The sequence below is a fragment of the Canis lupus genome, chromosome 19, assembly GCF_048164855.1.
Source record: "Canis lupus baileyi chromosome 19, mCanLup2.hap1, whole genome shotgun sequence".
In the NCBI taxonomy this organism is placed as follows: Eukaryota; Metazoa; Chordata; class Mammalia; order Carnivora; family Canidae; genus Canis; species Canis lupus.
The window spans coordinates 37,383,529-37,409,426 of record NC_132856.1 but is presented as its reverse complement, the minus strand read 5'-3'; the positions used below and the strand labels follow the sequence as shown (position 1 = coordinate 37,409,426).

Here is a 25,898-nt window from a genome sequence, read left to right as displayed (position 1 = left end):
CCAAGCAGACTCCCTGCTGAGCACAGAGCCCAATATACAGCTCAATCTCAGAACCCTGAGATCATGACCAAGAGTTGGATGCTTAATTAACTGAGCTACCAGGTGCCCCAGCATGTTTCCATTTCCTACTATACTTTACCTTGTAACCTTCATTTAGTCTTAATTTTTCAAGAATCTACATATTTAATCTTGACCACTAGTCCTAATCTCTCCTCTTTAGCCATTTTGATTGCCTCAAGCTTATTTTCTAGCATATTCCTCAGAAATGGCTCAAGGGGACTGTATTCCCTGAGGTTTTCACATGTATTAATGTCCCTTATACTTGAAAATAATTTTGCTAACTATAAAATCTTTGGCTCAGGGATGCCTGGGTGGCTCAGCAGTTGAGTGTGTCTGTCTTTGATCAGAGGATGATCCCAGGGTTCCGGGATCGAGTCCCACATCAGGCTCTCTGTGGGGAGCCTGCTTCTCCTTCTGCCTGTGTCTCTGCCTCTCTCTGTGTCTTTCATGAATAAATAAATAAAATATTTTTAAAAATATTTGGCTCATATTTTATTTCCTTGAGTTTTTTAAGTGTTACTTTCAAGGTCTGATTATAACATTTTTTCCCTTGTACATCACTTGTTCTTTTGCCCAGATGCTCAGAGAACTTTTCTCTTTCTCTTTAGAAGTAATAAAAGTGAATATGAAGGTATAAATAGAGCCAGGGTATCTCAGAAAGCACCCAACATATTTTTTTTTAACACCGTGTGAAAACAACAGAAGAGGGAGCTCTGAAGTTAGAAAAGCTACTGTGAACCATGCTTCTTCCTAAAAGTTTAGAAGAATTAATTTCACATAAATATAAGCCATAGAAAAGGATAGAAGTAAAAATCTCATATAAATACAAAGAAAGATAAAAAAGAAGACAAAAAGAATAAAGAGTAGAGTAACATCTCACATATAACACACTAAATAGAAGAACCCATTCAACAAGTTAAAACTATAATTTTCTCTTGTCAAAATGGATTAAAATTCATTAAGAAAGTAATAAAAGAGATGAGAAATGAAGTGACAAGTGAGGAAGAGCATTGGAAATAAAAGAAAAAAACTTTTTAGAAATAAAGATTAAATAAGAAGGAAGACAAGAGTAAATACAATAGGTAATGCCTTAAAAGAAAGAGAAGTTACAAATTAGGAACATTTTAAGCAGAAAAAAATAGAAAAAGAATTCAAGAGACAGGGACAAATATTGAAGACAGGCAAAGGAGATCTAACATATAACTAATTGGAGCCCCTGAAGAAATAAAGCAAGGAACAGAATTAGCATAGAATCTATAATTCAAGAAAAATGATCTGAAATTCCATACTGGGACCTCATGTCTGCAAACAGTGGCCCACAATGACCAACAGCCAGGACATATTCTGGTGTCTCATTTCATAACTGCTCATATCTTCCATGCCTAGAATAGTGCCTGGTTCACAGTAGGTGCTCAAATGATTGACCTAATGTATTGATGTTGGGTAAATGCATAAAATATTCTCTAAAATACTGACATAAGATTATGACATGCCTAGAACATGTCAGAATTTTATTTCCCTGAACTATTGCTTATTGCATATGAACCTGGATGAGACTAGGAATATTATTATAAGCTATTACATACCAAATTGTGCTTTTCCCTCACCGAAATTCATGGATTGAAGCCATAACTCCAATGTAATTATATTTGGAGATAGAGCCTTTAAGGAGATAATCAAATTTAAAAGAGGGCAATAGGACAGGCGTCTTTATAAGAAAAAAAAGAGACACCAGGAGTGTGCATGCACAGAGAAGAGGCCGTGTGAGGATAGAGCAAGAAGGCGGCCACTTGCAAGCCAAAAAGGGAGCCCTGCCTATACCTTCATCTTGGACTTCAGCTTCCAGAACTGCTGGAAAATAAATTCCTGTTGTTTAAGCTGCCCAGTCTTTGTTAGGACCTCCCCAGTTTTAGGATTTTAAGGTTTGGGTAACTCTGTCTAGTAAAGAACCACAGCACGAGGTGCTTGCTAAATGCAAAGGGAATACAGAATGGGTATTGGAAGAGAGTGAGTATAAATGCCAACTATGACCACCGGACTAGTTACAGAAATGAGGACTATAATAGTCACGAGTGTCTCCTTATTTTGTTTTGAATGTGTGCATGTGTGTAGCACATCTTTGTTCTCTTCCTTATGTTCTTCTCCTGTAATGTAACATAAGATGTGTTGACTTTATATCATAGTGTTTCAGTGTTGTTAACTTTCCATCATGATATTTAAATTACTGGATATTAAAGAGAAGAGTAAACATCATGCAAGGATTTTGCATCCCCTTCTGGGGAAAAGGCTAGTACATTTTGGTTGTATGCAGAGTAGTAGTATCAGTTGTGTCATCTTAGGTGGAAGTGCTACGTTGTTAATGCCTTTATTTGGAGATTAGGTATGATTTAAGGAGATGCATGTGAGTACCAAGTTGACAAGGGGTGGACTTGTGGTGGTTAATTTTCTGTGTCAACTTGGGGAGAATAACATTGAAATCAATGAACTTTGAGTAAGCAGATTGTCTTCCATGAGGTAGTGGGTCTCATCCAATCAGTTGAAGGCCTAAATAGAACAAAAAAGATTTAGCCTCCTGGAGCAAGAGGGAAGTTTTTAGCAGACTGCCTTTACACTTCATCTGTACCGTTGGCTCTCCTGAGTCTCCACCTGCTGGCCTTGGGACTGAAACTGCACCACTGGCTTTCCTGGGTCTATAGGCTTCCAGTCCATACTGCAGGTTTGGACTTGGCATTCTCCTTAATTGGGTGAGCCAATTCCTTATAGTAGATCTTTTACTCTCTACATACGTACATCTTGTTGGTTCCGTGCCTCTAGAGAACCCTGACAAATATACAAGTATTCAACATTGTGTACCAAAATACTTTGGATTTTTGGGGGATGAGTAGGACCATTCTTTTTCTTGTCTCTTAATAATATAAAGGTGGTTGACAGTGACTCCAGATAGCTACAAATGACTCTTTAATTGCCTTTTTGCTGTTTGAAAAGATCATATTATGATGCTTTTTATACGGTGGAATCAATGCCCTGAATCTCAATTAGTGGTGGAATGGTCAGGACTTCTCTGAAATGCAGTGAACACAAACACATGCATCTGGTAGGTGTGCTCAGAGAACCCTGCTTTTCTCTAAATCATTATGTTCTCTTGGAACATGCTATCTATGAAGTCTGAAGTCTGATAGGAAGCAGCCATGATCAGCAAGAGTCCTACTAGCCCAGTGACTGTTCCTACTACTTTTCTTAACTTGATTCTTAAGACCAGTTACTTTGTTCTGATACACATACTGGGATCAGGCCCGACTCCTGTTTTGTGGTCAGTGGTGAACATGTGGCTTCATAGAAATATAATTCCATTTTATTTACAAAGATTATCAAGGTGCTGCTGCTTCTAGGAAGCTTATAGTCTTATAGGGGGCGGGCAAGAGAGAAGTGAGCAAGAAAGATTCAGATGTGGTAAGAACTGTGCAGAGCAACAGGCCATCTGCTACAGAGCAGCTAGGTAGCGACTCAGTCTGTATGTTCAAGAAAATATAATTTACTCTGCAATGAAGATAACATTCAACCTGAGACTTGATGACAAGGGGAAGTGGAGACAGGAGCAAAAAGCATTCTAGGTAGAAGCACCAGCAGGTACAAATGCCCCAAGGCATCATGGCCTGCAGATTGTGAGGTACAGGCGTCTGATCCAGAGAATGTAGAGGGGAGAATGGGGAGGGGCAAGGTGGATGTAGGCAGAGCCAGATTAAGTACAGAGGCTGGGAAATAGGAACCCTGGTGGGGGAATGGGGGGATCAAGCCAGGTTTGGCTCCTGCATGGTGTAGATTCTGCTGCAGAGTTTTGAAACAGGGCTGTACTGGGTGGGGTGGGGTGGGGGCAGTGAGGGGATGGGATGCCTTTGGGGCATAGGAGGGAAGCAGGGAGTGCAGTGAAGAGGATTTCTTGAAAAATGAAAGGGATAGACTCAAATCACTGCAAGAGGTGGGGGAAGTAGAGTCAACCTCTGGAGCACAGTTGTGGGGTATCTCCAACTCTATTGTGAGAGTCAGTGTCTTTGTATTTTGAAGTTAAGAAGTGACAAGGATGTCTGCATAACCAACTTAATTTGAAACCATAGATTATTTAGGATGGAATAAGGTGACAAATGCAGGATTCTTCGTGGAAGCATCATTACTGCCATCTGCCACTGTTTATTTAGAATCTGCAGACCGTGGCATTGTAGTGAGTGCAAGTGAGTGGAAAATTCTAATGTCAACCTATTTTGATCAAAAAGGGCTCTTGGAGCCTTCCCCTCCACACTGATCCCATCCCATCTAGCTCTTAAGGCAATTTCAGAGATGGAGTAGCTTTATTCCCTCCCTAAATGGTGTTTGTCTTGCATCTGCTCTGGTCCTTGGAATCTGTGTCTTCTCTCTTGAATCTAAATAAATATTGTTCCTTTGGAACATGAGTGTGGCACCGATAAGGAGCAGAAATACTATTAGGTGACCTGGCTCCCAGGGACTAGTTAGATCAATATCAAAATGATATTGTTATAAAATGGTTCCTTTGATAAAGCAGAACAGTAATGTGAAGTTTGAGGACCCACGGGGTTATAGCGAGGCCCTGGTGTTTTACAGTTTCAGCTCTCCTTCGAGCTCTTCTTGGTTCTCATATTTAGGTACTATCTATTGGCAGCATTTGAAACATATTATTCACACGGTAATCTCTCTAGAAATCCTCCTTAATTGGGACCCCAAGATACATGTATGTAAAGTGCCTGGATTCCAGTGGTTCCAATTTCTGTTTTTGCAGATCTGCTTTTTTAGTACAATAATCTCATTTTGTTTTTTTTTTAATAATTCCCTTTATACAGTTCCACTAAAGGACAAACAGGTCCTTACAGGAAAAAACTGATTTCTCAGGAATGATCTGGTGATGCAATTGTCAGAAAATACAGCACTAGATTGAGGTTGAGCTTCTTGTATAGGATTTCACACCAAACATTATGTGAGAATCCCTTCATTACACTGTGGGTCTACATAGATTTACTAGTAGATGACATCAGCCCTACCTCTTATGGAAATGTTGGTTTCGTGGGATCGGGATTAACAGGGAGCAGTCTCATTTCTGTGGCCTGGGGCAGCAGGCCGGCATCTTGGCTCTCTTCTGTCTGCTAGGATCTTTTTTTTTTTTTTTTTTCTTTGTTTTGGAAGTCTTTCAGGGGCTTCTGCATAGGCCTCCCTGGCCAGTGACTTTGTAACTAGGACGTGGCCGCAATTCTTAAAAGTAGACATTTTTGTCTAAAGGAGTATCTGCACATCCCCTGCCAGTGCTTCTGTTGTCTTGCTCCTCTCTCAGGTGTCCTCATGCGGGCTGCCCACCCTGGGCCACAGAACTGAATTTCTCTGCTCTGTCCCATATCTTCCGGGACCAGGCGTTTGCCATCTGGTGCCCTGTTGTCTGTCTGTGATCACCCAGCTTGTTTGTGCCACGGATCCCTGCAGCACTTCCTGTGCTCTTCCTATTCCAGAGCCTGCTGTTGACCGAGGGTTCCACAAAAGGGTTGGAGAGGTGTTGGGGTGGCCAGAAGAGCAGGGTCAGCAAGAAAAAGTAGACCTCAAGAAAACACAGTGGATCTTAGCTGCCAGACATCATGGTTTTTACCTGCGGTGATTTCTTGGCCTCAGCAGCCTGTCCATGCTCTCTGAGCCTTTGCTATCCATCATAGGGTCACATAACTTTTGCCTTTTCTGTGACCTTGTGCTTTTGGCTGGTCTTTTAAGGTCAGGATTTGATTTAATATTCTCACTGAATCCTTCTTTGTCCTCCCTTTTTACACGTGGCTCTGAAATCAGACCTTTAATGTAATAGTGAGGGTTTAAAACTGCACTGTTTGACCAGCTGTTTCAGGCAGTGTTGCCCAAAACCTCTTCATATCGGTGCGACATATTTCAAAATACTAGAACAACGTGTGGCGTTGTTTTTTTTTTTTTTTTTTTTTTTTGGCACAAAGAGCTTTATGGTATTATGGTATTGATTCTTTTGCAAAGAAGAGGTTGTGGGTGGGTCTCTTTATTCCTGTTACACATGTTTGACTGGGAGGAAGGTATTGGCGGGTTCGTGTTATGTGTGCGTGTGTTTTGGAGGAGTCCATGGCAGCGAGATTGGGATGACTTCAGTTTCTAATCCAGGAATCGCCATAAAATCATGCAGGGATCTTGTTTAAGATGCATTCCTCATATTTCCTCATAGCGAGTCACTGGGCAGGGGCTGGGCTTTGAAATGTGGATTTTTTCCCCCATTTTCCTAGAGGATGTTGATGCAGTTGGAGACCACTTGAGAAGCACTTCTCTGAGGAGGGATGCTCTCCCATCAAATGACAGGTTTGGGTTTGTCAGGGATGAGTCTGATCTCTCAAGGGTCATTTTCCATTTCCAGATAGGAGATGGGTTAAATGGTGGTTCTTTATCTCACACTTGGCTTTTCCTCCCTTCCCTTCCATTTCTCCTTTGGGTGGCTGGCATAGGGACCAGTTGAAACCTTTAAGTAGCTTGGAATAAACCATTGTTGCTTTTGGGAATGATAGTATATTCTCTCTGCAGGAGTGCAATGATGTGTCCACCAAATGCAACCTTCTGGTAACTTCCAGGTGATTACTTGTATATGTCTGTGAGTGTAAATGGGGGAAGATAAGGATTTGGGCAAATTACTGAACTTTGCTGAGCTTCAGTTCCCCTGCATGAAGATGGAGGTAATAATAGTACCTAACGCATGGGGTTGTTGGAAAGGTTACAGGTTACGAATACAGCCTAATCTGTAATAAGTGCTGTATCACTGTTAGTTGCTATTAGTATCTTTGTCATTATTATTGTTACAAACTTCTTTGAATTGAAGTAAAACTCTTCCATATCAGAAATTCATAGAAATCAACAGGAATGATACACAGTGGCTTGCATGCTCTAAGGAGTTGGTGGATTTCTAGGATGAACACGGCCCTTATCTGCAATGTAGAGGTTTTATCAGCTATCTACTGTGCAGAGCATTAATAGGACATTTTCCTGTCCTCTAGCCTCAGCTTAAAGGGGCTGCCAATTGCAGATAAAAGCACTGGAGTAATCTCAGTTGACTATTGTCTGCCTCCTTAATCTCACCATCAGTGAAATTAATATTTGGTTGCTGAGGGAAGACAAACATCTGTAAGTTTTTCCTGGTGGAATGGCTGTTTGGTTTCTATTGCACACATTTTTCTCTCAGGTTAAAAACTGTCTAAACCTGATTTCCCCCTTTTAAGATGGAATCATGTTTGATTTAATGGTAATGTTTATAGTGCTAAGGAGAGTTAAGAGTCATTCTGGCGTGAAAACCTTCTAAGCCTTTAAATAAATACATTGTTATCTTGAAACTTTCCAAACTGAACTTGGAATTCACTCAGGCATCTTCTAGCGCTTTGATAAATAAGAGGAGGACAGCTAATGATCCTGTAAATTCCTAATAACGTTGTGGCCACTCTTGCAGTATGCAAACAACACAACAGAATGCAGGACGACGATGTGCTCTGGCAAACGTCCATGTGAGTATTCATCAACTTGTTATTTGAAATAGTGTCCCAATTACACAAGATTTATTTTAGAAGGATTTGGTGTTTTATCATCATTTCTCCTCCCAACTAGCCTTCGGGCTCCCTTTCCTTTCTCAGTTCATCTTGCACAAGGATTCTGGGTTACCTTTTGTACGACAGTGTTTCCATCAGCTGGCTCCCTGCTGCCTCTAACAAAGTATAATCCTTGGAGCAGCCCTGTATCACAGGCCCTTCTCGGTGTGCATGGGCTGTCTCTACCCTACCCTACATGGGCTGTCTCTACCTCAACACCGTTGTGCTGTAGACAACACTACCCAACCCTTCGTTTGCCTCTCTGGCCTTTGCTGGTGTTTATTCTCCGCAAAACTCCTCCCCTGCCTCCACTGCCAGGTACTCTGGTACTTTGGGAATCCCTCAAGTCATCTCAAATGTCTTTCAGTAAGCCTTCTCTAAACACCCTACTCTCAGAATTAATCATTTCCTCCCCCTTTGTGGGAGTGTAAATGGATGTAGGGAAGCGCAGAGAGGTTAAGTGTCAGAGCTGGATGGGCAATGAAATGCTTAATGAAAAAATGAAAATGCAGAAGCAGAGTTAGAAAGAACATGTCAGTGTTAATTTTGGGACAAAAAGTAAGGCTTTGTGAGGCTCAGTGTTGGACTGCACCCTGAAAGAAGGTTGTGTATGTTAAGTCCTGAAGAGGGAAAACCTCTAAGTCGGAGGCGGCCACAGCTTTACTGGTGGATCTGTGATCTTGTCTGTAGGGAGGTGTGCATTCTGTGCTGTGTGGGGGAAGTACTGTGCCAGGTCTTGCCAGACCCAGAAAAGGAAGTCTTCAAGATTGAACAGCTACCCTCTTTCCAACTTGTGCTGGTCAAGAGACCACCCGATGAAGAGTGTAGCAGCTTCGAGGGTCTGGTCTTCCTTTTCCACACGGGCTGCCCTGGGTACAGCAGAACCTGGTTATAAATCGAAATGCATTTGAGTGAGAGAAAAAGGAAGGAGGTTTATTAGACTTAATGAGCTACTGTGCGTTTCCCCAAGTTTATGTGGCTTCCCAGAGACTCCAAATTTTTCCCCATGAGCTAGGCAAATTTAGGAACCTTCTAGAAAGGTACATGCTTGAGAACTTTACAGTAATGATATTGTGTTACTCTGTTACTGATGCCATCAACATCAAAATGCAGAATTTCCTTTTGTTAGGGACCTCTGTAAGAGCTGCACCCGTAAAATATGCTGTTTTTTTTTTTCCCAGTGGTACTTTCTTACCCAGAAACTCTGTAAAAAGAAATAATGATCTTCTCTGATTAACAGGACACAATAAAATTATTGAAGGTAGTATTCCACATTATTCTGCTTTTTTTGGTCAGTCTGCATTTGGCTCTTCCTTCGTCCACTTGGACTGACTTTCAGGCTACAGTAGGCAGGGTCTAGTTACAAGCACTGAAGCAGAAATGCAGATTCAATGAGTAATTATTAAGAACTTTCCAGAATATTAGCTGTTTCAGTTGCCGCAGTGACTAGTGATGGAATAGTCCATTAGACATTTCTGTTCCCAGCAACTCCTGAGAATTGATTCCAATCTGAGGCAGCCAACCGCTTTGATCAATACCATAATTACTCTTATTGATGGATTGTTTTACAATGGTAGCCATCAAGGTAGTCCGTCAGCTCAGGAGGCACCAGAACTGTCCCCTGCAAGCCGTAATGTACCGCAAATATTTGATTCAAATCAACTTACTATTGAGGCCAGGATGACAAGCGTGAAATTAATTGTTCCACTTCATGTAAGACCTGCATTCTTCTTTTGAGAGAGTAATTGGTTGCCGCATGTAGCATGAGAGCTGGGGGAGCCTGGCCCCTCTGCAATGTTTATGGACTTGGTCTTTTCCCCCCACCAGCTATTTTTTTCCCTGACTCTTTGAGGTGTCAGCGGTATCGTACAAGCTGCTGTTCCTGCCGTGGTTGTTTTTTAGTGGCTCTTGTCATGTCAGAGAGAATGGTTTCCTTCTAGAAAGGTTGATTGCAGCTGGTGTAAATTTCTTATCTGAAAAGCTTGTTTATAAAAAGAGGGAGGTTGTTGGCCAACACCAAAGCCAAGGAGATCTCGAAGCATTTCAGTGAAGGTATAAAAATAATTAGGCAAATGACAATGGGCCTGGTGTTCTCTCATGGTCTGTAGGTGAATTCAAGAAGTGTGCTCATTTTGCTGAGAATCTTCTGAATACGATTGCCATTGGAGGCCTATAGCTGGTGAAATGATGAGGACATTGCAGGTGGTGAGTCAAGGACAACTGAGGAAATTGGAGAGTGGATGGGGATAGTCCTGACAGTGACTGGTCATTCAGTCTTCATCAACCACCAATTTATGTTGGATAAATTCAAGATCTCAATACAACTTGAGAGAAGTATCATAAAATATTTTTTTATAAGAAAATCAAGTATGCAGGGTGATTAGGCATCAGTTGGGTACTTAAGCATCAGTTGGTTAAGCACCTGACTCTTGGTTTCAGCTCAGGTCATGATCTTGGGGTTCTGGGATCGAGCCCTGTGCTGGGCTCTGTGCTGAGGGCGACGACTGCTTAAGATTCTCTCTGGGATGCCTGGGTGGCTCAGTTGTTGAGCATCTGCCTTTGGCTCAGATCATGATCCCTGGGTCCTGGCATTGAGTCCCCCATCAGGCTCCCTGCTCAGTGGAGAGTCTGCTTCTTCCTCTGCCTATGTCTCTGCCTCTCTCTGTGTCTCCCATGAATAAAATAAATAAATAAATAAATAAATAAATAAAATCTAAAAAAATTTTTTTTTCTCTTTCCCTCTCTGGCCCTTCCCTGCCCCCTCAGCTTTCTGAAAGGGAATATAAGGGAAGGGAGAAGAAATGTGTGGGAAATATCAGAAAGGGAGACAGAACGTAAAGACTGCTAACTCTCGGAAACGAACTAGGGGTGGTAGAAGGGGAGGAGGGCGGGGGGTGGGAGTGAATGGGTGACGGGCACTGGGGGTTATTCTGTATGTTAGTAAATTGAACACCAATAAAAAATAAATTAAAAAAAAAGAATGAAACAGAGAAAAAATAAAAAAATAAAAAATAAAAATAAAAAAAAGAATTAAAAAAAAAAAACAAAAAACAAATAAAAAAACAAGTATGAAAGTTATAGTTGGTGCTAGGAAGGGTTAAAAGGCTGTAGAAACAGAGAGGCCCCAAAACACTGTAACCTTCAAGGCCTCAAGTGCTTCCTGAAATCCTGGTTAGCGGAAGATCTTGCTGAGGATATGGATTGCTTAGATTCTAGGGATAAGTCAGAAGCTAGTTCTTCTGGGTATGGCAATGCTTTTTAAATTAAAAGTTGTTTATTATAGCATTTCCAATTGGGATACTATAGGAAATGATGTAGAAGAAAGTGATTCTGTGACAACTAATCCTATAGCCAACCAGTAATTATTAAGTACCGGCCATTTGTGAGCCTTGGGGCTACCCAAGGACATGAGGCCCTGGACCCATGAAGCTTACATTCTTGTGGAACAGACAATAACTATATACTCAGATATGTCCGGTCATGTCAGATAGCATCTGGGATGGCAGATGATGGAAGGTAGCGATTGTCAGATGTTGGAGAACAAAGGCCAAGAAAAGGTACATAATGTAGGTTCGACTCTATCCAGCTCATGAGCTTGAAGCCACCTTCGTTATTAAACTTGTTTGTTTTTGACACATTCTAGTGGCAGAGCTTTCCTTTTACACCTTGGAAGGAAGAGACTTTATACTATCAGTGGTCAGTGTAAGGGAAAGAGCCAACATAAAATACCCAATTGCGAATGTTTGGGGATGGCTCTAGAGGTAAGTGGTTCAATTTCTGCTCAGTCATGTAAGTGTTTGAAAGTATTGATCGAACACTTTCGCAACACCTGAAGGGACCAGGAGTGATTAATAATAAATAACCTAGAAAAGCAGAACTCAGAGAATTATAAAGCTTCAGATGATGCTGCCTAGGCGGGAAGGAGGATTCCACATTAGTAAGTTGTATGTGGTTAGATGCAGCATGTGACCTCATTAACTCACATTTCTGCTGCAGGGGACTGAGGTGGCTAAAGTATTAACCTGGTCATCATGCTGTTTCCCAATGTTGGGTGTCTTTGGGTATCATCTCCTCCTTCCTTTTGATGCTGGAGTCCTTATAAGTTCCAGCCACAAGGCGGAAAGAATGCCCAGGCTCCACTACTAAGGTCCTAGATCCCCCTGGATACAGGAATTGCCTCAGAAGAGGGCTTGTGACTTATACTAGGCCAATCAGAGCTGCCTTGGACTGCTTTCCAGGGGCCAGTGAGAAAGACATTCTTACTATCAGGGTGCCTAAGTTGATGGAATGAGTCTGGCACGGTGGACATGAGCCTAACAGGCCACTTAGGAAGTGCTTGTATGGAAGCAAGGGAGGCAGAGCTGAGAGCCGTAATGGAGGGAGAAACAGACACCACAGATGTAGATAGAACTCACACTAGTGAGTTCTTGATTCTTCAGGTTGCCTTGCTTAAACCCACATACATATTTAATAGGAAAAAAAATTCTCCAAAAACAAAATGGAAATATGCCTCCACCTAATTCAGCTGCACTGGTGAGAGTTCATTTCTGTTGTATGAATAGCCAGGTGGAAGTGTTTTTCCTGCGTGGTGGGACGGAGAGACCTTCTCCAGGAGGGAACAACTGACACCTGGCTCCTGGTTCCCAGGACTCACGAAGCCATGTCAGAGCCACTCACTGTGATTCCAAGATCCTCCTAAGTAACTTTTATGATGACAGCATCATAAATGTATGTCATAAAGGCTTTCTTGCAAGGGAAACGTATACAATTAAAAGTCCATTTAGTGAAAACTGAAGTCTGCCGATACATTTACGTAGCTGCAAAATAGGGGCTTCTGAGAAGAGACAAAATTTGCAGCTGCTTATGCCAAGCGCTGGGTTGTAGCTGTTCAGCTTTTGCAGTACTAAGGGATTTTTCAGTAGTGTTTGTGAACCAGCTGCTCTGCCGAGATTCAGTAATATATGGGCAGAAGAGTGTTGAATAAATATGTTTCCTCCTTCTCCTCCTTGGGAATCAAGATCTTTAGCCCTGACTTCTTCTAAGAAGTGAACCCCGTAATGTTTGGTGTTTGTGAATGATGTCAGCTATTTACTTAGTTACTTGAGCCATTCCTTGTATGGAGCCGGCACATGACAAATTTGTCTGCTTTCTAGTGGAAACTGCATTTATTGTATCCACGCTGAGCTGTCACTCCCTGGGACTGCTCATATTGCTCTTGTTTTTCCTCCAGGGAGTAGACCCGTGGAATCGAGTGCCTCAAATTTACAAAGCCACTAGGATGTGTCCCCCATCCATTCTTCCAGTGTTCAACCAGGCTTTGGCCATGCCCAGCTTCTTTATCCTCTCTTAACCATGCCAACCTCTTTTTGCTCAGGACTCTGACTCTCATGTTCCCTCTTGTCTTGAACAGTCTTCCTTCACTTTTCTTTGCATATCTGGCTTATCACTCAGATCTCAGCTCGTATGTCACCTCTGGAGAGGAGCTGGCACTGACCAGGTGATCTAACGACCTTTGCCCAGTTACTCACTAACTTGTGTTGTGCAACCCTGACTCCTTTTCTCCTTAATAGCTTTCTCTGAGATCTGAACTCAGTTCCTGCTTGTTGGGTCTTTCTTCCCACTAGAAGATAAGCATCATGAGAGTAAGGGCATAGTCTGTCCTATTCCCTGTTGTATTTTTGGCACCTTTGTCCTGGCACATAGTAGATGCTCAGTGATATTTCCAGAAAGAATAAATGGCTGAGTGGTTTACTCATTCCTCTGAGCAGTGAGCTCATTCAAGCAAGTTAAGCAATTTGTTTTAGCATCCCTCTCTAGCTTCTCTGATATAGAGAGGGAGGTGGAATGGGATGTTCGTTTGAGACTCCACATTAAGTTGGATGCTGTAATGATCTCATTTAATCCTTATAAGAACCTAAGTAACCAACAGTACTGAAGCCCATCTTCTCTCCATATCCGGAGTCTGGTTTCATTTTTTGGCACCTAGGGTTTTTTTCCTGGCACTTGCTACCATGTGGATTAGCTGAATTTGTGATTATATGTGTTCTATCTTCTTTCCCTGATGGACCTGTAAGTGTGGTCCTAAGACTGTTATGTCCACTGTTGAACCCTCTGATCCTTGCTGAGGGCTTGGCCTGGAGTGGGCGTTCCAGGCCTTTGGGGCTAATGATGAGGGTGGAGAGAGGCTCTTGGCTGAACTCCTCACTTTGCCTGGTCTGGACACAGGATTTTGTGACCGCAGAACTCCTTCTGAACAAATTTGTGATTCCTCATGGTTAGAAGAACATTTTAAAAATTCTTTGTTCACCCGTTCTTCTGCAGAGGTTGAAGGAAATATAAAATCTTTCTCACGAGCACAGGCAGGCCAAGTTCAGAAAGATCCATGGTCTTGTGTGTTTAGTGATACTGGATCTTAGAGTCTGCCCCCCACTCTCTTAGGTTTACAGAGGGAATGTCCTCTTTGAAATGTCCTGCCCTACCATAGCAATCGTACAGCTCCCTCCATGGTGCTTGAATATGACCCACCCAGAGAAGTCGGTTAAGGTGGGGCATTCTCTGCAGCTCCACAGGGTTGTTTTTTTGGGCGGGAGGAGGGGTGACCTCAGTCTAGAAAGAGAGGGGGTTGGAGTCAGGAGGGGTTAGGCAGGAATTTCGATTTTTTGCTGCTACTCTCTGAGGAGTTCTTCTATATTTCACTTTAGCGTGTTCCCAGAACCTGTGACAGCCTGTATAATTGCTGGACCGACATAAATCTATAGCAACGATGGGTAGATTTTGCTGACGCATTTTCTTCGGCCTGCAAGACTTGGTAGACCATGTCTGCATAGCGTATCATAACCTCAGGCCGTGTGGGACCCACACCGAAAGCAATTTGTTGTGCCTCCAAGGTCATGACATGAGATGGGGGAGGCAGGGAGAGGGAGAACATAATAAAAAGAGCACCATTTTGGCAAGGAGAGGTCTCCAAATATCTGTGATTTAAACATGCTAGTTAAACCCCTGACTGACCAGAAGTCTTTTCTCATGGTTTGAAAGTTGAATAATTAAATATACTTAGACTTTGAAAAAGAGAGACTGAAAAATTTAAGACTGTATCCAGTTGCTTAAAGGATTTTGGAATTTTTTCTCTTAAATGCATCCATTTGGTCTACAGACACACACTGAGCACCCACTGTGTGCCTAGTGCTGTGATCAGTGCTGAGGACACAAGTGTAATGACAAGGCAAGTAGATTTCCTGCCAGACAGAACCTGCCATCCAGCCAAGAAGAAGCCATTGCTTAAGTAATTACAGTTCCCTCCTCCAGCAACCACATGGAGAGCTCCCTCCTGGTGCTGCCAGAGGAGACCAATTTTCTTTTTCCTTTTTTTGTTCCATTTTTTGTTTATTTTTGGTGTACATTTTAAATGTTTGTTTTAAATTTTTAATGATAAGTTAAGAAAATAATTCAGGAATCCACTTGCTTTAGCATTAGAACATTACAAATAAAACTTAAGCTCCTTTAGACTCCCCCCACTCCCACCCCAGGTAAGCACTAGAATAGATTTGGCTTTGCAGAGAATTTTTGTTATATTTCCACACGTGTGTGTTTACCACCCTTGAAAGCTACTGCCATTGTTCTAACACAAATGCAACACATGATGTGCACATATATGTGGAGTTTGCTTCTTTTCTTCTCTAGTACATTTTTACATTAGTTTGTGTTAATGACTGGGAATATAGTTCGTTAATTTCAATTACTGAGAGTAGTGCTTATTTACAACTTGGAAGCTTGTGTGTTGGTGACTGTTTACTGACCCACAATAGTGAAAGTAATAGAAATAGTTGGCATGTATTGAGTGCTTAATGTTTGCCAGGCTATTCTAAGTCTCTTACGTGGATTATCTCATTTAATCATGAGCACTTCAGTGGGCTAAGTGTTATTTTTATCATCAGTTTACAGGAGAGGGAGTATGAAGCAAGGAGAGATAAGGTAATTTGCAGACAGCTGAAAAGTCATGCCAAGATTAGCAGCCAGGTAGTGCAACACCAGAGCCTGAGATTTCTCAGTTCTCTTGAATACCTGTGGCTTCCAGGAATGTCGAGGCTAAATGCAACTAATGAGGCGGCAGTGCATGGCAGGATGGCACAGAACTCACTGAGGACTCACTGGGGGGCCCAGTGGCTGGTTTGCACATTTGTCAGTTCATTGATTCAGCAAACACCTGTTGTGCACCTTGGACATTGTGAGTTCCCTGTAGAAAGATACTGCGGGGACAACACACAGCCCTGCCTCACGGAGCTCACAGAGATCTAGGATAATGTTGAGACCACCTGTATAAAAGCAGGCATGATGTCTGGCCCTGGTAGGGTGGGAATCTTGTCCCCTCTGGGATTATAGGATCTGGGTGCTGTTTTGTTTCATTTTCTTGCACACTAGACAGCATTTGTTAAATTGCATTATGAATGTGGGTCCGTAGATGTATCTGGAAGGAGACTGGCCTTTCTGTAGTGACACTGTTGCCTTCTGTGTTATGCAGCAGCTTGTCCTGGATGCTGGTGTTTTATCCCCACTTGCTGCCCAGCCACAATATGACAGATTTGCTATTCATCCAGCCCAATCATAGTTAGCATAACGGGCTCTGGTGCCCACCCAGATGTGGTGGGTGGTGTCCTCAGCTGATTACAAAGATTGTAGCCCAGGCATTTCAGGAAATCGCTCTTACTTCCTGTCCTCGTATCACTTCTGAGGGTTGATTTTTCTGCTCTCGTGTTGAAAAATGAAGTAAGGGAAAGGTTCTCTTATATTTAATGTGTCTTGTATAATGATGAAAGATAATCACAGTGCCTAGGATTTTTTCTTTGAAAATCAGAACAATTAAGGATAGAAGGAAGTGTATGACACTTGGCTTTGAACTCTGAGATGCATTAATTGTCCCAAAGGCTCAGATGAAGGAGGTGTGCTCATCTTTTTCTCTTCATTTGGGTCTATAATAATCTTCTGGTTTAGGAGTGGAAAGGTTTAAAGTCCTCACTCTCTTCCTTTTCTTGAGGTTTTTTTTTTTTTCCATAAATGGAGTGGAAGGACAGCTCATAGGAAATGTTGACCAGACTTTTTATCTAGCATTTTAGTTTATAAGGGGCTAGATATACTAGTGAATTTATACTAGCTACTGTATAAGAGGTACATGACTCTTATTTATCTGGTTACACTTATTTATTTGGGTACATTAAATTATGGTCTTCTATTTTTTAGCCCATTGAACTAAAAACTATCAACTTTTCTTTCATTACTTTCATTTCATTACTTTTATTATCACCTTTTTTTTTTTTTGAGAGACATCCTCCTCCTCAGTGAGATCTTTTTCATTTTGGTATGCATATGAAGGGAAAAATGGGAAAAATATATATTTAAGAGAAGAAAGCATAGTTTTTATCTTGGGTTAAAACCCACTTGTACTTTGAGGAGGTTCAAATTTCAGACCTAAAGCCTTTTGAGGTTCAAATTTAGTTTGCTTTTAGCAAAAAAGGCAGCTTCCCAGTTCAAAAGGGGGGAAATTTTAAAGACTTACAGGATACTCAAATGCTTTCTTAGATATCAAATAGCTCTCAGAGAAAGCATTTGATGAATGAAGGATGCAGGAATTAGAAAAACATGGGCCATTTTTTTCTTTATATATAATCACATTTAAAAGCAGTGGAAAAGTTCTTAGGTCTTAGAGACCTGAGACTTAAATCAGTGAGTCTTGGAAAATTTTGGTTGTTGCCAAACCCAGAAAATGGTCCGGTTTGGCTTGAGCTTCATAGAAGGGAAAAGTCCTTTAGCTGTCTCTATGATGTATGAAATTCACACAAGAGTTGTTGGAACATGAGGTTGTGGTAATACTTCTTAGAATGAGAATTGGATCACCTACTAGCTGCTGTCGGTAATAGATGTACTGATGTCTTTTTGGCTATCATGCCAGGTAACTGAAAGGCAAAATAAGGTCGAGACAGGTACGATGGGGTATAAAGAGTCCTCTAAACTTGCCTTGGAGTGCCAATCTCCCAAATTCTTATGTTTTTGGAGTTTAATGTTGTCTGAAGTTACTCTGGCTTCTGGCTAAATAAAGGAGGTGGATTATGGCTACGTAGAACAGAGGGCTCTGTTGTTGCATGGCCGGGGCTCGCAGTGGACTCTTCAGGAATGTAAGCACAAGGGTGGGGTGGCGAAAGGGCTTACTCTTTTTTTTTCCCAAAGATTTTATTTATTTATTCATGAGCAACACAGAGAGAAAGAGGCAGAGACACAGGCAGAGGGAGAAGCAGGCTCCTCGCGGGGAGCCTGATGTGGGACTCAATCCCTGGACCTGGGATCACACCCTGAGCCGAAGGCAGACACTCAATCACTGAGCCACTCAGGCATCCCAAAAGGACTTACTCTTGCACATTGCAGGACATTGTGGCTTTTCATGGAGTAATGATATCTGCTGAATTGAGTGAGTGCCTGACTGATGGAGGGTTGCAACAGCTGCCTGGTCCATGCTGAAGGAATGGGATGCAAGGGTGCAGAGAGCAACATTGGCACGGTCAGTCCATGCCCTTTGGGTTTCAGTTTGGGAAGGGCACCATTGACGACATGGCAAGGTGATGACAGGACGACACCCAGCTAGACCCGGCCTCCTGGTCACCCTCCATTACCATGGGCCTATGTCAGGCTTACTCTACAGTCATTTCAATGGCCCTTGGTACCCAGTGAGCTCATCAGCAGAAACTCTGACACATTTAGATGGTTTACAGGAGCAGACAGGGCAGGCCCTTGTATGAAGAGCGTGGAGAGAGTCCAGGGGCTTCTTTTTTTTTTTTTTTTTTTAGCAGCACTGCTTGATCCTTTACCCCCTTATCTTAGGTTGGCCCTGAGCATGAACCACAGCTGGTTTATGTTTTGGTAGTTTGTATTTATCGTCATGTAAAGTGGGGGGAACATATGAGCACAACCATGATGTCAGTGTCATTTGGGCCTCTAAAGTAGGCAGTAAGAGGATGATATGAGTTTACTAGAAAACAAATATTGCAGGTAGTATACAGACATGAGAATTGTGATGGTACAATTCTAATAGTTTGGAAAGAGTATCTTTACATACTGATTCATGACTCAATGGTGTATTTTTACCTTTTATAGCTAGGGTCTTATGAAGTGATATTTTCAATGAGGAATATGCACTTAACCTCCTTGAATAACCCTCCATAAGTACTCTTTAATAACGATGGTGTGTTGGAGTTGTGAAGGAGGCTCTGAAAGCCCAGAACCTCCTGTTCCGGGTTGCTCAGTCCCTAAGTGGATGGTTTTAGGGACTTCATAGGTGTCCACTGGAGGTGCAAGGTGGACTCTCTCATCCAGTCACAGGGAGGAGCACTTGGCAAGTTTCAGAAACATGGTTAGCATGTAGTACTCAATACTTTATTTTTTAAAACAAATAAAGGTCCTCTTTCTGAATCAGAAAGAATTTAGTTGCTGTTTCTCACAAGTCAAAAGTTGGATGTGATCTGCACTCATTAAGATGCTTTTTTTTTGTATATCTTTTTATTGGAGTTCGATTTGCCAACATATAGCATAATAGCCAGTGCTCATCCCATCAAGTGCTCCCTTCAGTGCTCATCACCCAGTCACGCCATCCCCCCGCCTACCTCCCTTTCCACTACCCCTTGTTCATTTCCCAGAGTTTGGAGTCTCTCATGTTCCATCACCCTTAATGATATTTCCCACTCATTTTCTCTCCTTTCCCCTTTAATCCCTTTCACTATTTTTTATATTCCCCGAATGAATGAGACCATATAATGTTTGTTCTCCTCCGATAGACTTACTTCACTCAGCATAATACCCTCCAGTTCCATCCACGTCGAAGCAAATGGTGGGTATTCCATCAAAAGATGAATGGACAAAGAAGATGTGGTCCCTATATACAATGGAATATTACTCAGCCATTAGAAATGATGAATACCCACCATTTGCTTCATTTGATGCTTTTTTATATTGAAGGCTGGTGTTGAAGGCAAAGAACACCTAGTCCCTGTTTTAAGCATCTCATAAGCCTTAGAAAGTATACCCTAGATGAAATGTAGAAGATGAGTATCTATAATATTTCGGTGGCAATTGGGGCAGGATATTATATGTGATAATTCCAGAGCCTACTGCTCTTGAGTTATTTTTTCCTTCCTAAACATGTACGACTTTTAGGGGTTTGCAAATTCATTCATATACTGATGTTTGAGCTTAAACTAATGGCATAAAAAGGTTTCAGCTTCGGAGCAAAGGGTTTTTTAGGGATGTTTTTTATGTTTAAAATATAAATCTCTTTGGTTGCTCCAAGTTAGAAATGATAAAATGAAAGATGGAAAAGGAAGAAGTTAATAGTCTGAAACCTAACGTTGGTATGTGTTTATATTCAGAATCAGAATAGTGCACTGGCTTTGGCAATTGGGAAATATTAATATTCTGAGTTGTGGCGTGGGAATTTGGGAAAGAGGTTTGAAGAAAAAGCTCATATGACCAATTTTTAATAGAAAGGAAGTTGCTGCTCATGTATCAGAAATACTGCTCATCTGTTCTGGATGGGACAGCCTTCATGGGATGGCCATTCACGGCCTCATTCCTTCTCTGCCGGTACTATGGCCAGTGGCTGCCAATACTGAGCTGTGACTGGCTGCTTGCCACTGAACCAAGACATGTGCCTGATTTAACTTTGCCATGGCCTTGTGAATTCAGGACAGTTACTGTCATCCTTTGAAAGACGGGAAAACTGAGGTTTGGAGAGGGAAAAAACTTATCTGAGGCCTCTGAGTTTGGCAAAGCTGGGACCAGAAGCCAGGCCTGTCTTTATATTCTGACAACTATGGAAGAGGATAAAAGAAGCAGAGTATTTGGGAACAGTAACCTTGGAAGCAGTGGTTCTGGAACCATTTATTTTTTGTTTCATGAATTTGATTGATGAAAGACACTTAAAATGGTGTTTAATACTTTGGAAAGGGCCTCTCACAAGAGGAAAGATGTCAGTATATGGTATCTGTTCTGTTGTCATTGTTTACTACTAATAATATTGGTCCTTGAGAACAGACACATAAAAGCTTTCCTTGGCTTGATATACCAGAAGCAGGAGCAGCTAGTCTGAGTTTGAGGTTGGGCAAGGTCATATGTGGATACCATTTAATTCAGACGTTGGGATCTTCAGCTTGAAAGTATTCTTGAACTTGCCTTATTCTCCCTGCATTTAGCATCCTCCTCACATGTCTACAGATTTAATTGTTAAAGCAGTCTTTAGCAAACTTACGTGCTGAATTTGCAAATATGAATGAGAAAAAGAATTCCTTTCTTCTTTCTTTTGGTCCCATTCAGCCTTCCCTTTGGAGATTATTTAGGATCGATTGTTGTTGTGACCTTACAAACCTTGCTTTCTTTAAATATAAAGTCTAGTAATACTGTATGTTGGATGTCGCAGGAATCAATTGACCTGGTCCAGCCATTACGTTAATACCTCTCTTGAGTTTACCTCATGGGCTGCTTTTCACCACTGCCACCACTCAACAAGATATTGACAGTCCTCATTTCTCAAACATGGCTTTGCCAGCCATCCACAAGAGGCCCATTTCAGCGGCCAAGTCTATTGACTTTCTGTTCTTGCTTAATCATTTACCAGAGACCTAGAGGTTTTAAACAGCTTCCATTGATGATCTCACAGTTCTGCCGGCCAGGAGTCCAGGCTAGTTCTGGGAGGTCCACATTCATTGTATTGTAGGCTGAAATCAAGGTGACTCCTAGGTTAAGTCACAATCTGGAGGCTCTGGGGAAGAATGCTCTTCCATACTCACTTAGGTTTTGGCTGGACACAGTTCCTTGCAGTCATAACGCTGAGGTCTCTACTTCTTGGCTGGCTCTCAGTTGAGGACATTGCTCAGCAACCCTAAGGGCACCCTCAATACTTCTCCTGCGGTCCCTCCATGTTCAGAGACAGCAGTAGTGTGCAGAGGCCTTGTCATGCTTCAGGTCTCTCTGACTTTGTCACCCATCAGAGGAAGTTGTCTGCTTTTAAGAGATTATTTAGTTTTATGTATGATTTTAATATAAAATCGGGAACAGTGGGCTACCAAGAGACACTGGAGAAAAGCAAAAGAGCTGAATCTCATTTGCATTCTTAGAAGTAATTCTTTCTAAGCCACAGCTGGCAATAAAATACAATAGATGGGAATGAAAGATGGGAGTTCAAGTCTTGGTTGTAGGATCATCAGTCTGGAGAGCTTTGGGTATGATTTTTGGGACTTGATTTCACCATCTGTAAAATGAGAGAGCTGGGCTCTGAGGGTTGTTTTTCTTAGGGTTCTTTTTCCTTTTTTTCCCCTCTGCTCTCATTCTGCCTTTCTCTGGCAGACCTCATTAATCAACCATCTTACTCTTTCCTACTGAGCTTGGACGCTGTCCTAGAATCCTTTTGACGTGGCTCTCCAGGGAGTCACCAGCAATCTACTGGAGTTGGCACTGTAGATGAAACCTGTGTGTCATCCTAGCACTTGGAGGTCCTGTTTCATCTGAAATGCGATGATTCTCTGAAAAGAGAAATTATCAACTCCCTTGGCCAAATTGCAGACAGCCAGAGAAGAGCCAGTTGGCCATGGCTTTGCTTGTCATACAGACATCTGGGGAGTGGGTTCAGTTTTCAAGCCACAAATTGAGGTGTGCAGAAAAAGTCACTTTCTTTCCTTCTAATTGAACTTCATTTCTAGTTTGAGCCCCTGTTCTGCCAAGTTGTTGAAATGAAATCTCAGTCAATCCACCATACTCCCTTTGGCTCTCCTTGGGTCTGTTCCAAGTTCCATGGACCCACATAGATCCCAACCCCAGGAGGGGCTTCTGGTACTTTGCTGTCCCCTCTTGCAGAGGCATCCTTGCTCCCAGTTGTCTTTGATTTTTTTCAAGAGAGATGAGGTTAACAAACCCCCAAACTCAGTAATACATAACTTATTTTCTTATTCAGGCAAAGTCCTCCATGTCTTGGGTGATTATCCAGGGCATCTTTCATCCACACAGTGATCAAGGAGCTAGTTGTTTCAGTCTTGTTTCATCATGAAGCCTCTAGTCCCTCAGGCAGACAAGACAGAACTGAAAGGTCATTGGGTGCCTCTTCACTGTGTTGGTCTGAATGTGATGCATGCCTTCCCATATCCATTGGCTAGGGCTGGACACGTGGCCTCACCCATCCCCAGGGGGCTGGAAAAAAGCGTGCGTAAGGGTGACATGTGGATATCAAGCAAGCATTGCTGCAGTGTACAACAGTTGACTCATTTTGAGTTGCTTCTGCATTTTCCCATCCTGCCTGCAAGTCTTGAGCAGGTTGCCAGCTCTCTGTGTTATTCTCAAGCTGCTTTCAGCCAGCGAGGGAAGCTTCCTATTCCTCCTATGCCTCTGGGCTTGGGCAAGTGCTGGGGTCGTCATGCTCTTCAGCCCATCTGTACCATACATGTATGTCTTTTGCCTACTTTCTTGACAATAGGAGTGCTTAGTACTTTATGTCGAGCTGATTTTGAGGCCCATAACATTCCCTGGGAGTTTGCTGGAAAAGTCAGCCAGATGCTGGTAATTTTGATCCCACTACATTCTGATAGAGACCCACCTCAAAAGCAGCCTTCTTTATGCCAACGTTATCCCAGCCTTTGTTTTGAGGGGCTTCATGACTGGTATACCTGCCCTACCTGGCATTAAGACCTCTCCAGAGGCTGTGTGAAACATGGTCACTGAGATTAAGATTTCTGCTATTTCTTGAAGAATTATGTATGACTTAACATCAAAGCCCCTAGAAGCTACTGAGCCAGAATAGTAAACATCTTGCTCTATTAAAAAAAAAAAAATGCTGTTGTGGGCCCACTGTGGGCCCCTGTTGGCTTTATACAGTGCTATGAGAATAGCAAGTGCAGGTGTTTCCAGGTTCCCTAACCTAAAAATATTTGGGACTTCTTTTCATCCTGTCCTCTCTGACTCAGCTAATGTAGGATGCTGAGGACTCAGGGCTCCTTCCCACAGACTCTTCCTAGGGACATTCCTTGGTTTCTCTTAAGAACTTGCCAACATATCCAGCCTGCGTAGACTGGCCCTAACCATGGGCACTGGTGACCACAGGTGAGCAGGGTGAGTGGGGAGAAGTGGCTCCAGCTGCCTCTGAACCTATTCTTCCCAGGCTTAGTTTATCCCCAAGCTCTCCATTAGAGAAAGTTCAAAGCCAAGGCTTACACTCCGTTGTTCTGGGTCCTGGTATGGGCTGTAAGGGGAAGCAGCCTCTCCTCCTGGTTAATCCATTAAAACATTACTCTGCTTCATCATATTCTTACTCTGTCTTGCTTACTGTAAACATGTCACTTGAGAAGGGAAAGCAGATTTTCGTGGTTCCACATGCCCAACACTGGATATCTGTCGGTGAGAAGACTTGCTGTGGAATCTGTGAAGGTCTCAGCTCTGTTCTTTCTTCTCGTCCAGCTGTGCTTATTGGCTGGAAAGAGGGTTTGGATTTGTCTAGTTACTCTTGGCTGCCGAGTCCTTCCTCCTTTCTCAACTTCTCATAAGTTGAAAAAGATCTTTGTTTCCATTTCTCTCTGTTTTCCTCCCTGTCTCTCTTTATCTTTGTTTCTTTGTCTCTCTGTCTCTGTCTGCCTCTCGCACACATGCCCCCCTCCCTATCCTGATCCCATTCCAGCTTCCCTGATTTAGTTCCCACTGCTTTCTTTAACCTACCAATCATCTGGATAAATTAAATCACTTTCTGTGCTTGCTTCATTCCTCTTTGTGCTATTCAGTCTGTTGGAAATGATCTTCTCTTATGAGAAAATCTTGTGACACCTAAGTGTAAATCTTTCCCATTTTTTTTTTACAAGACATTTTGTATAAAGCAGTATGTATAAAGTGTAGAAAGTCTGGAAAGTACACTCATACATATTTCTGTATTTATAGAATTATTTCTGTCTATAAAGAAATATTTAGGAAATACAGAGACATATCAGGTCATAAGAAAAACCTAACTTTATCATCTAGTTATAAGCATTTTGATGTCTTGCCTTTCCTCTTTCTTTCTTTCTTTCTTTCTTTCTTTCTTTCTTTCTTTCTTTCTTTCTTTCCTTTCTGATAAACTTGTCTGAGGGGTACCTTTGATTCTGAAGTCCACCTGAGATGCAGGTCTCTTCAGATTTCTCTGTGTATAGTTATTCTGTGCTAAGAGAGATGACATCTTCCTCAATATCGCTAGAAGGTTGGTGTCCTTGCTCATGACTGTGTGCTCTGGCTCATTGTATAGCAGATGACTCTAAAATATAGTAGCTTAAAACAACAAAAACTTGTTATCCCACAGTCTCTGTGAGTCAGGAGTCATAGCAGAGCCTGAGTCCTCTGGATCTCTTACAGGCTATAATCAAATGATCAGTCAACTGTAGTCTCCTCTGAAGTCTCGACTGGGGGAGGGCCTGCTTCCAAGCTCACTTATTGGACTGAAGGCCTCAGTTCCTTGCTGGATGTTTGCTGGAGGCTTCCCTCAGGTATTTGCCTTGTGAGCCTCTCTGTAGAGCAGCTCACGACATGGTGACTGGCTTCCATCAGATGGAGCATGTTAGAGAGCAAGAGAGGCAAGCAAGAGAGGATCCAGAGTCCTTTTATAATCTCATCCTGGAAGAGGCATCATATTACTTTTGTCATACCTTGTTCATTAGAAAGAAGTCCTCAGGCCTAGCCACATTCCTCAGAGGGGAATTCCACAAAGGCATCAATACCAGGAAGCAGGATCACCTAGAAGCTGCCCACTGCAGACAGGTTTATTTATGAGCTGCTGTCTTTTACACACTGGACTTTGTGGCATCTTGGGCAGAGCCCTGACTGATTATGTTCAAATCTCTACCCTCCACAGGTTGGTCAGATGATGCATCTTGCACCAGAGGCAGGCACTCAGAATCCTGACCCTTTGGACTCAGAACATATGCCTTCTTCTTGGTGGCCTCTGCCCCATCCTATCTCTGTGCCTTGTTGGGAAATGCTTGTCAGGCTTTCAGGTCTCAGCTCATGTACCCCTTTTCTAGGTGGGCAGTTCTAACTTCTCTCATGCCATCGACCACTTGGACAGTTTGACGCTTACTCTTTATTAGGAAAAATATATGTTCAAGTTCATAAGGCAAAATGAATAGAATTATAGGAAAGCCCAATTATAATGAAATGCAGTTATCAAAATAT

The 25,898-nt window shown here is 42.3% G+C and overlaps 1 protein-coding gene across 10 annotated transcripts in view; it reads left to right on the top strand.

The window, feature by feature from the left end:
• CACNA2D3 (calcium voltage-gated channel auxiliary subunit alpha2delta 3) overlaps window positions 1-25,898 on the top strand; it is a 945,543-nt gene that overhangs the window by 227,578 nt on the left and 692,067 nt on the right. Inside the window, exon 1 of one of the 10 annotated variants that reach the window (XM_072785845.1) lies at window positions 7,553-7,607. The exons of the other annotated variants lie outside the window; for them this stretch is intronic. Coding sequence (XP_072641946.1) covers window positions 7,554-7,607 — 54 coding nt within the window. The 5' untranslated portion in view covers window position 7,553. Of the gene's footprint in view, window positions 1-7,552; window positions 7,608-25,898 lie in introns of those variants that run through there. 10 annotated transcript variants of the gene reach the window in all.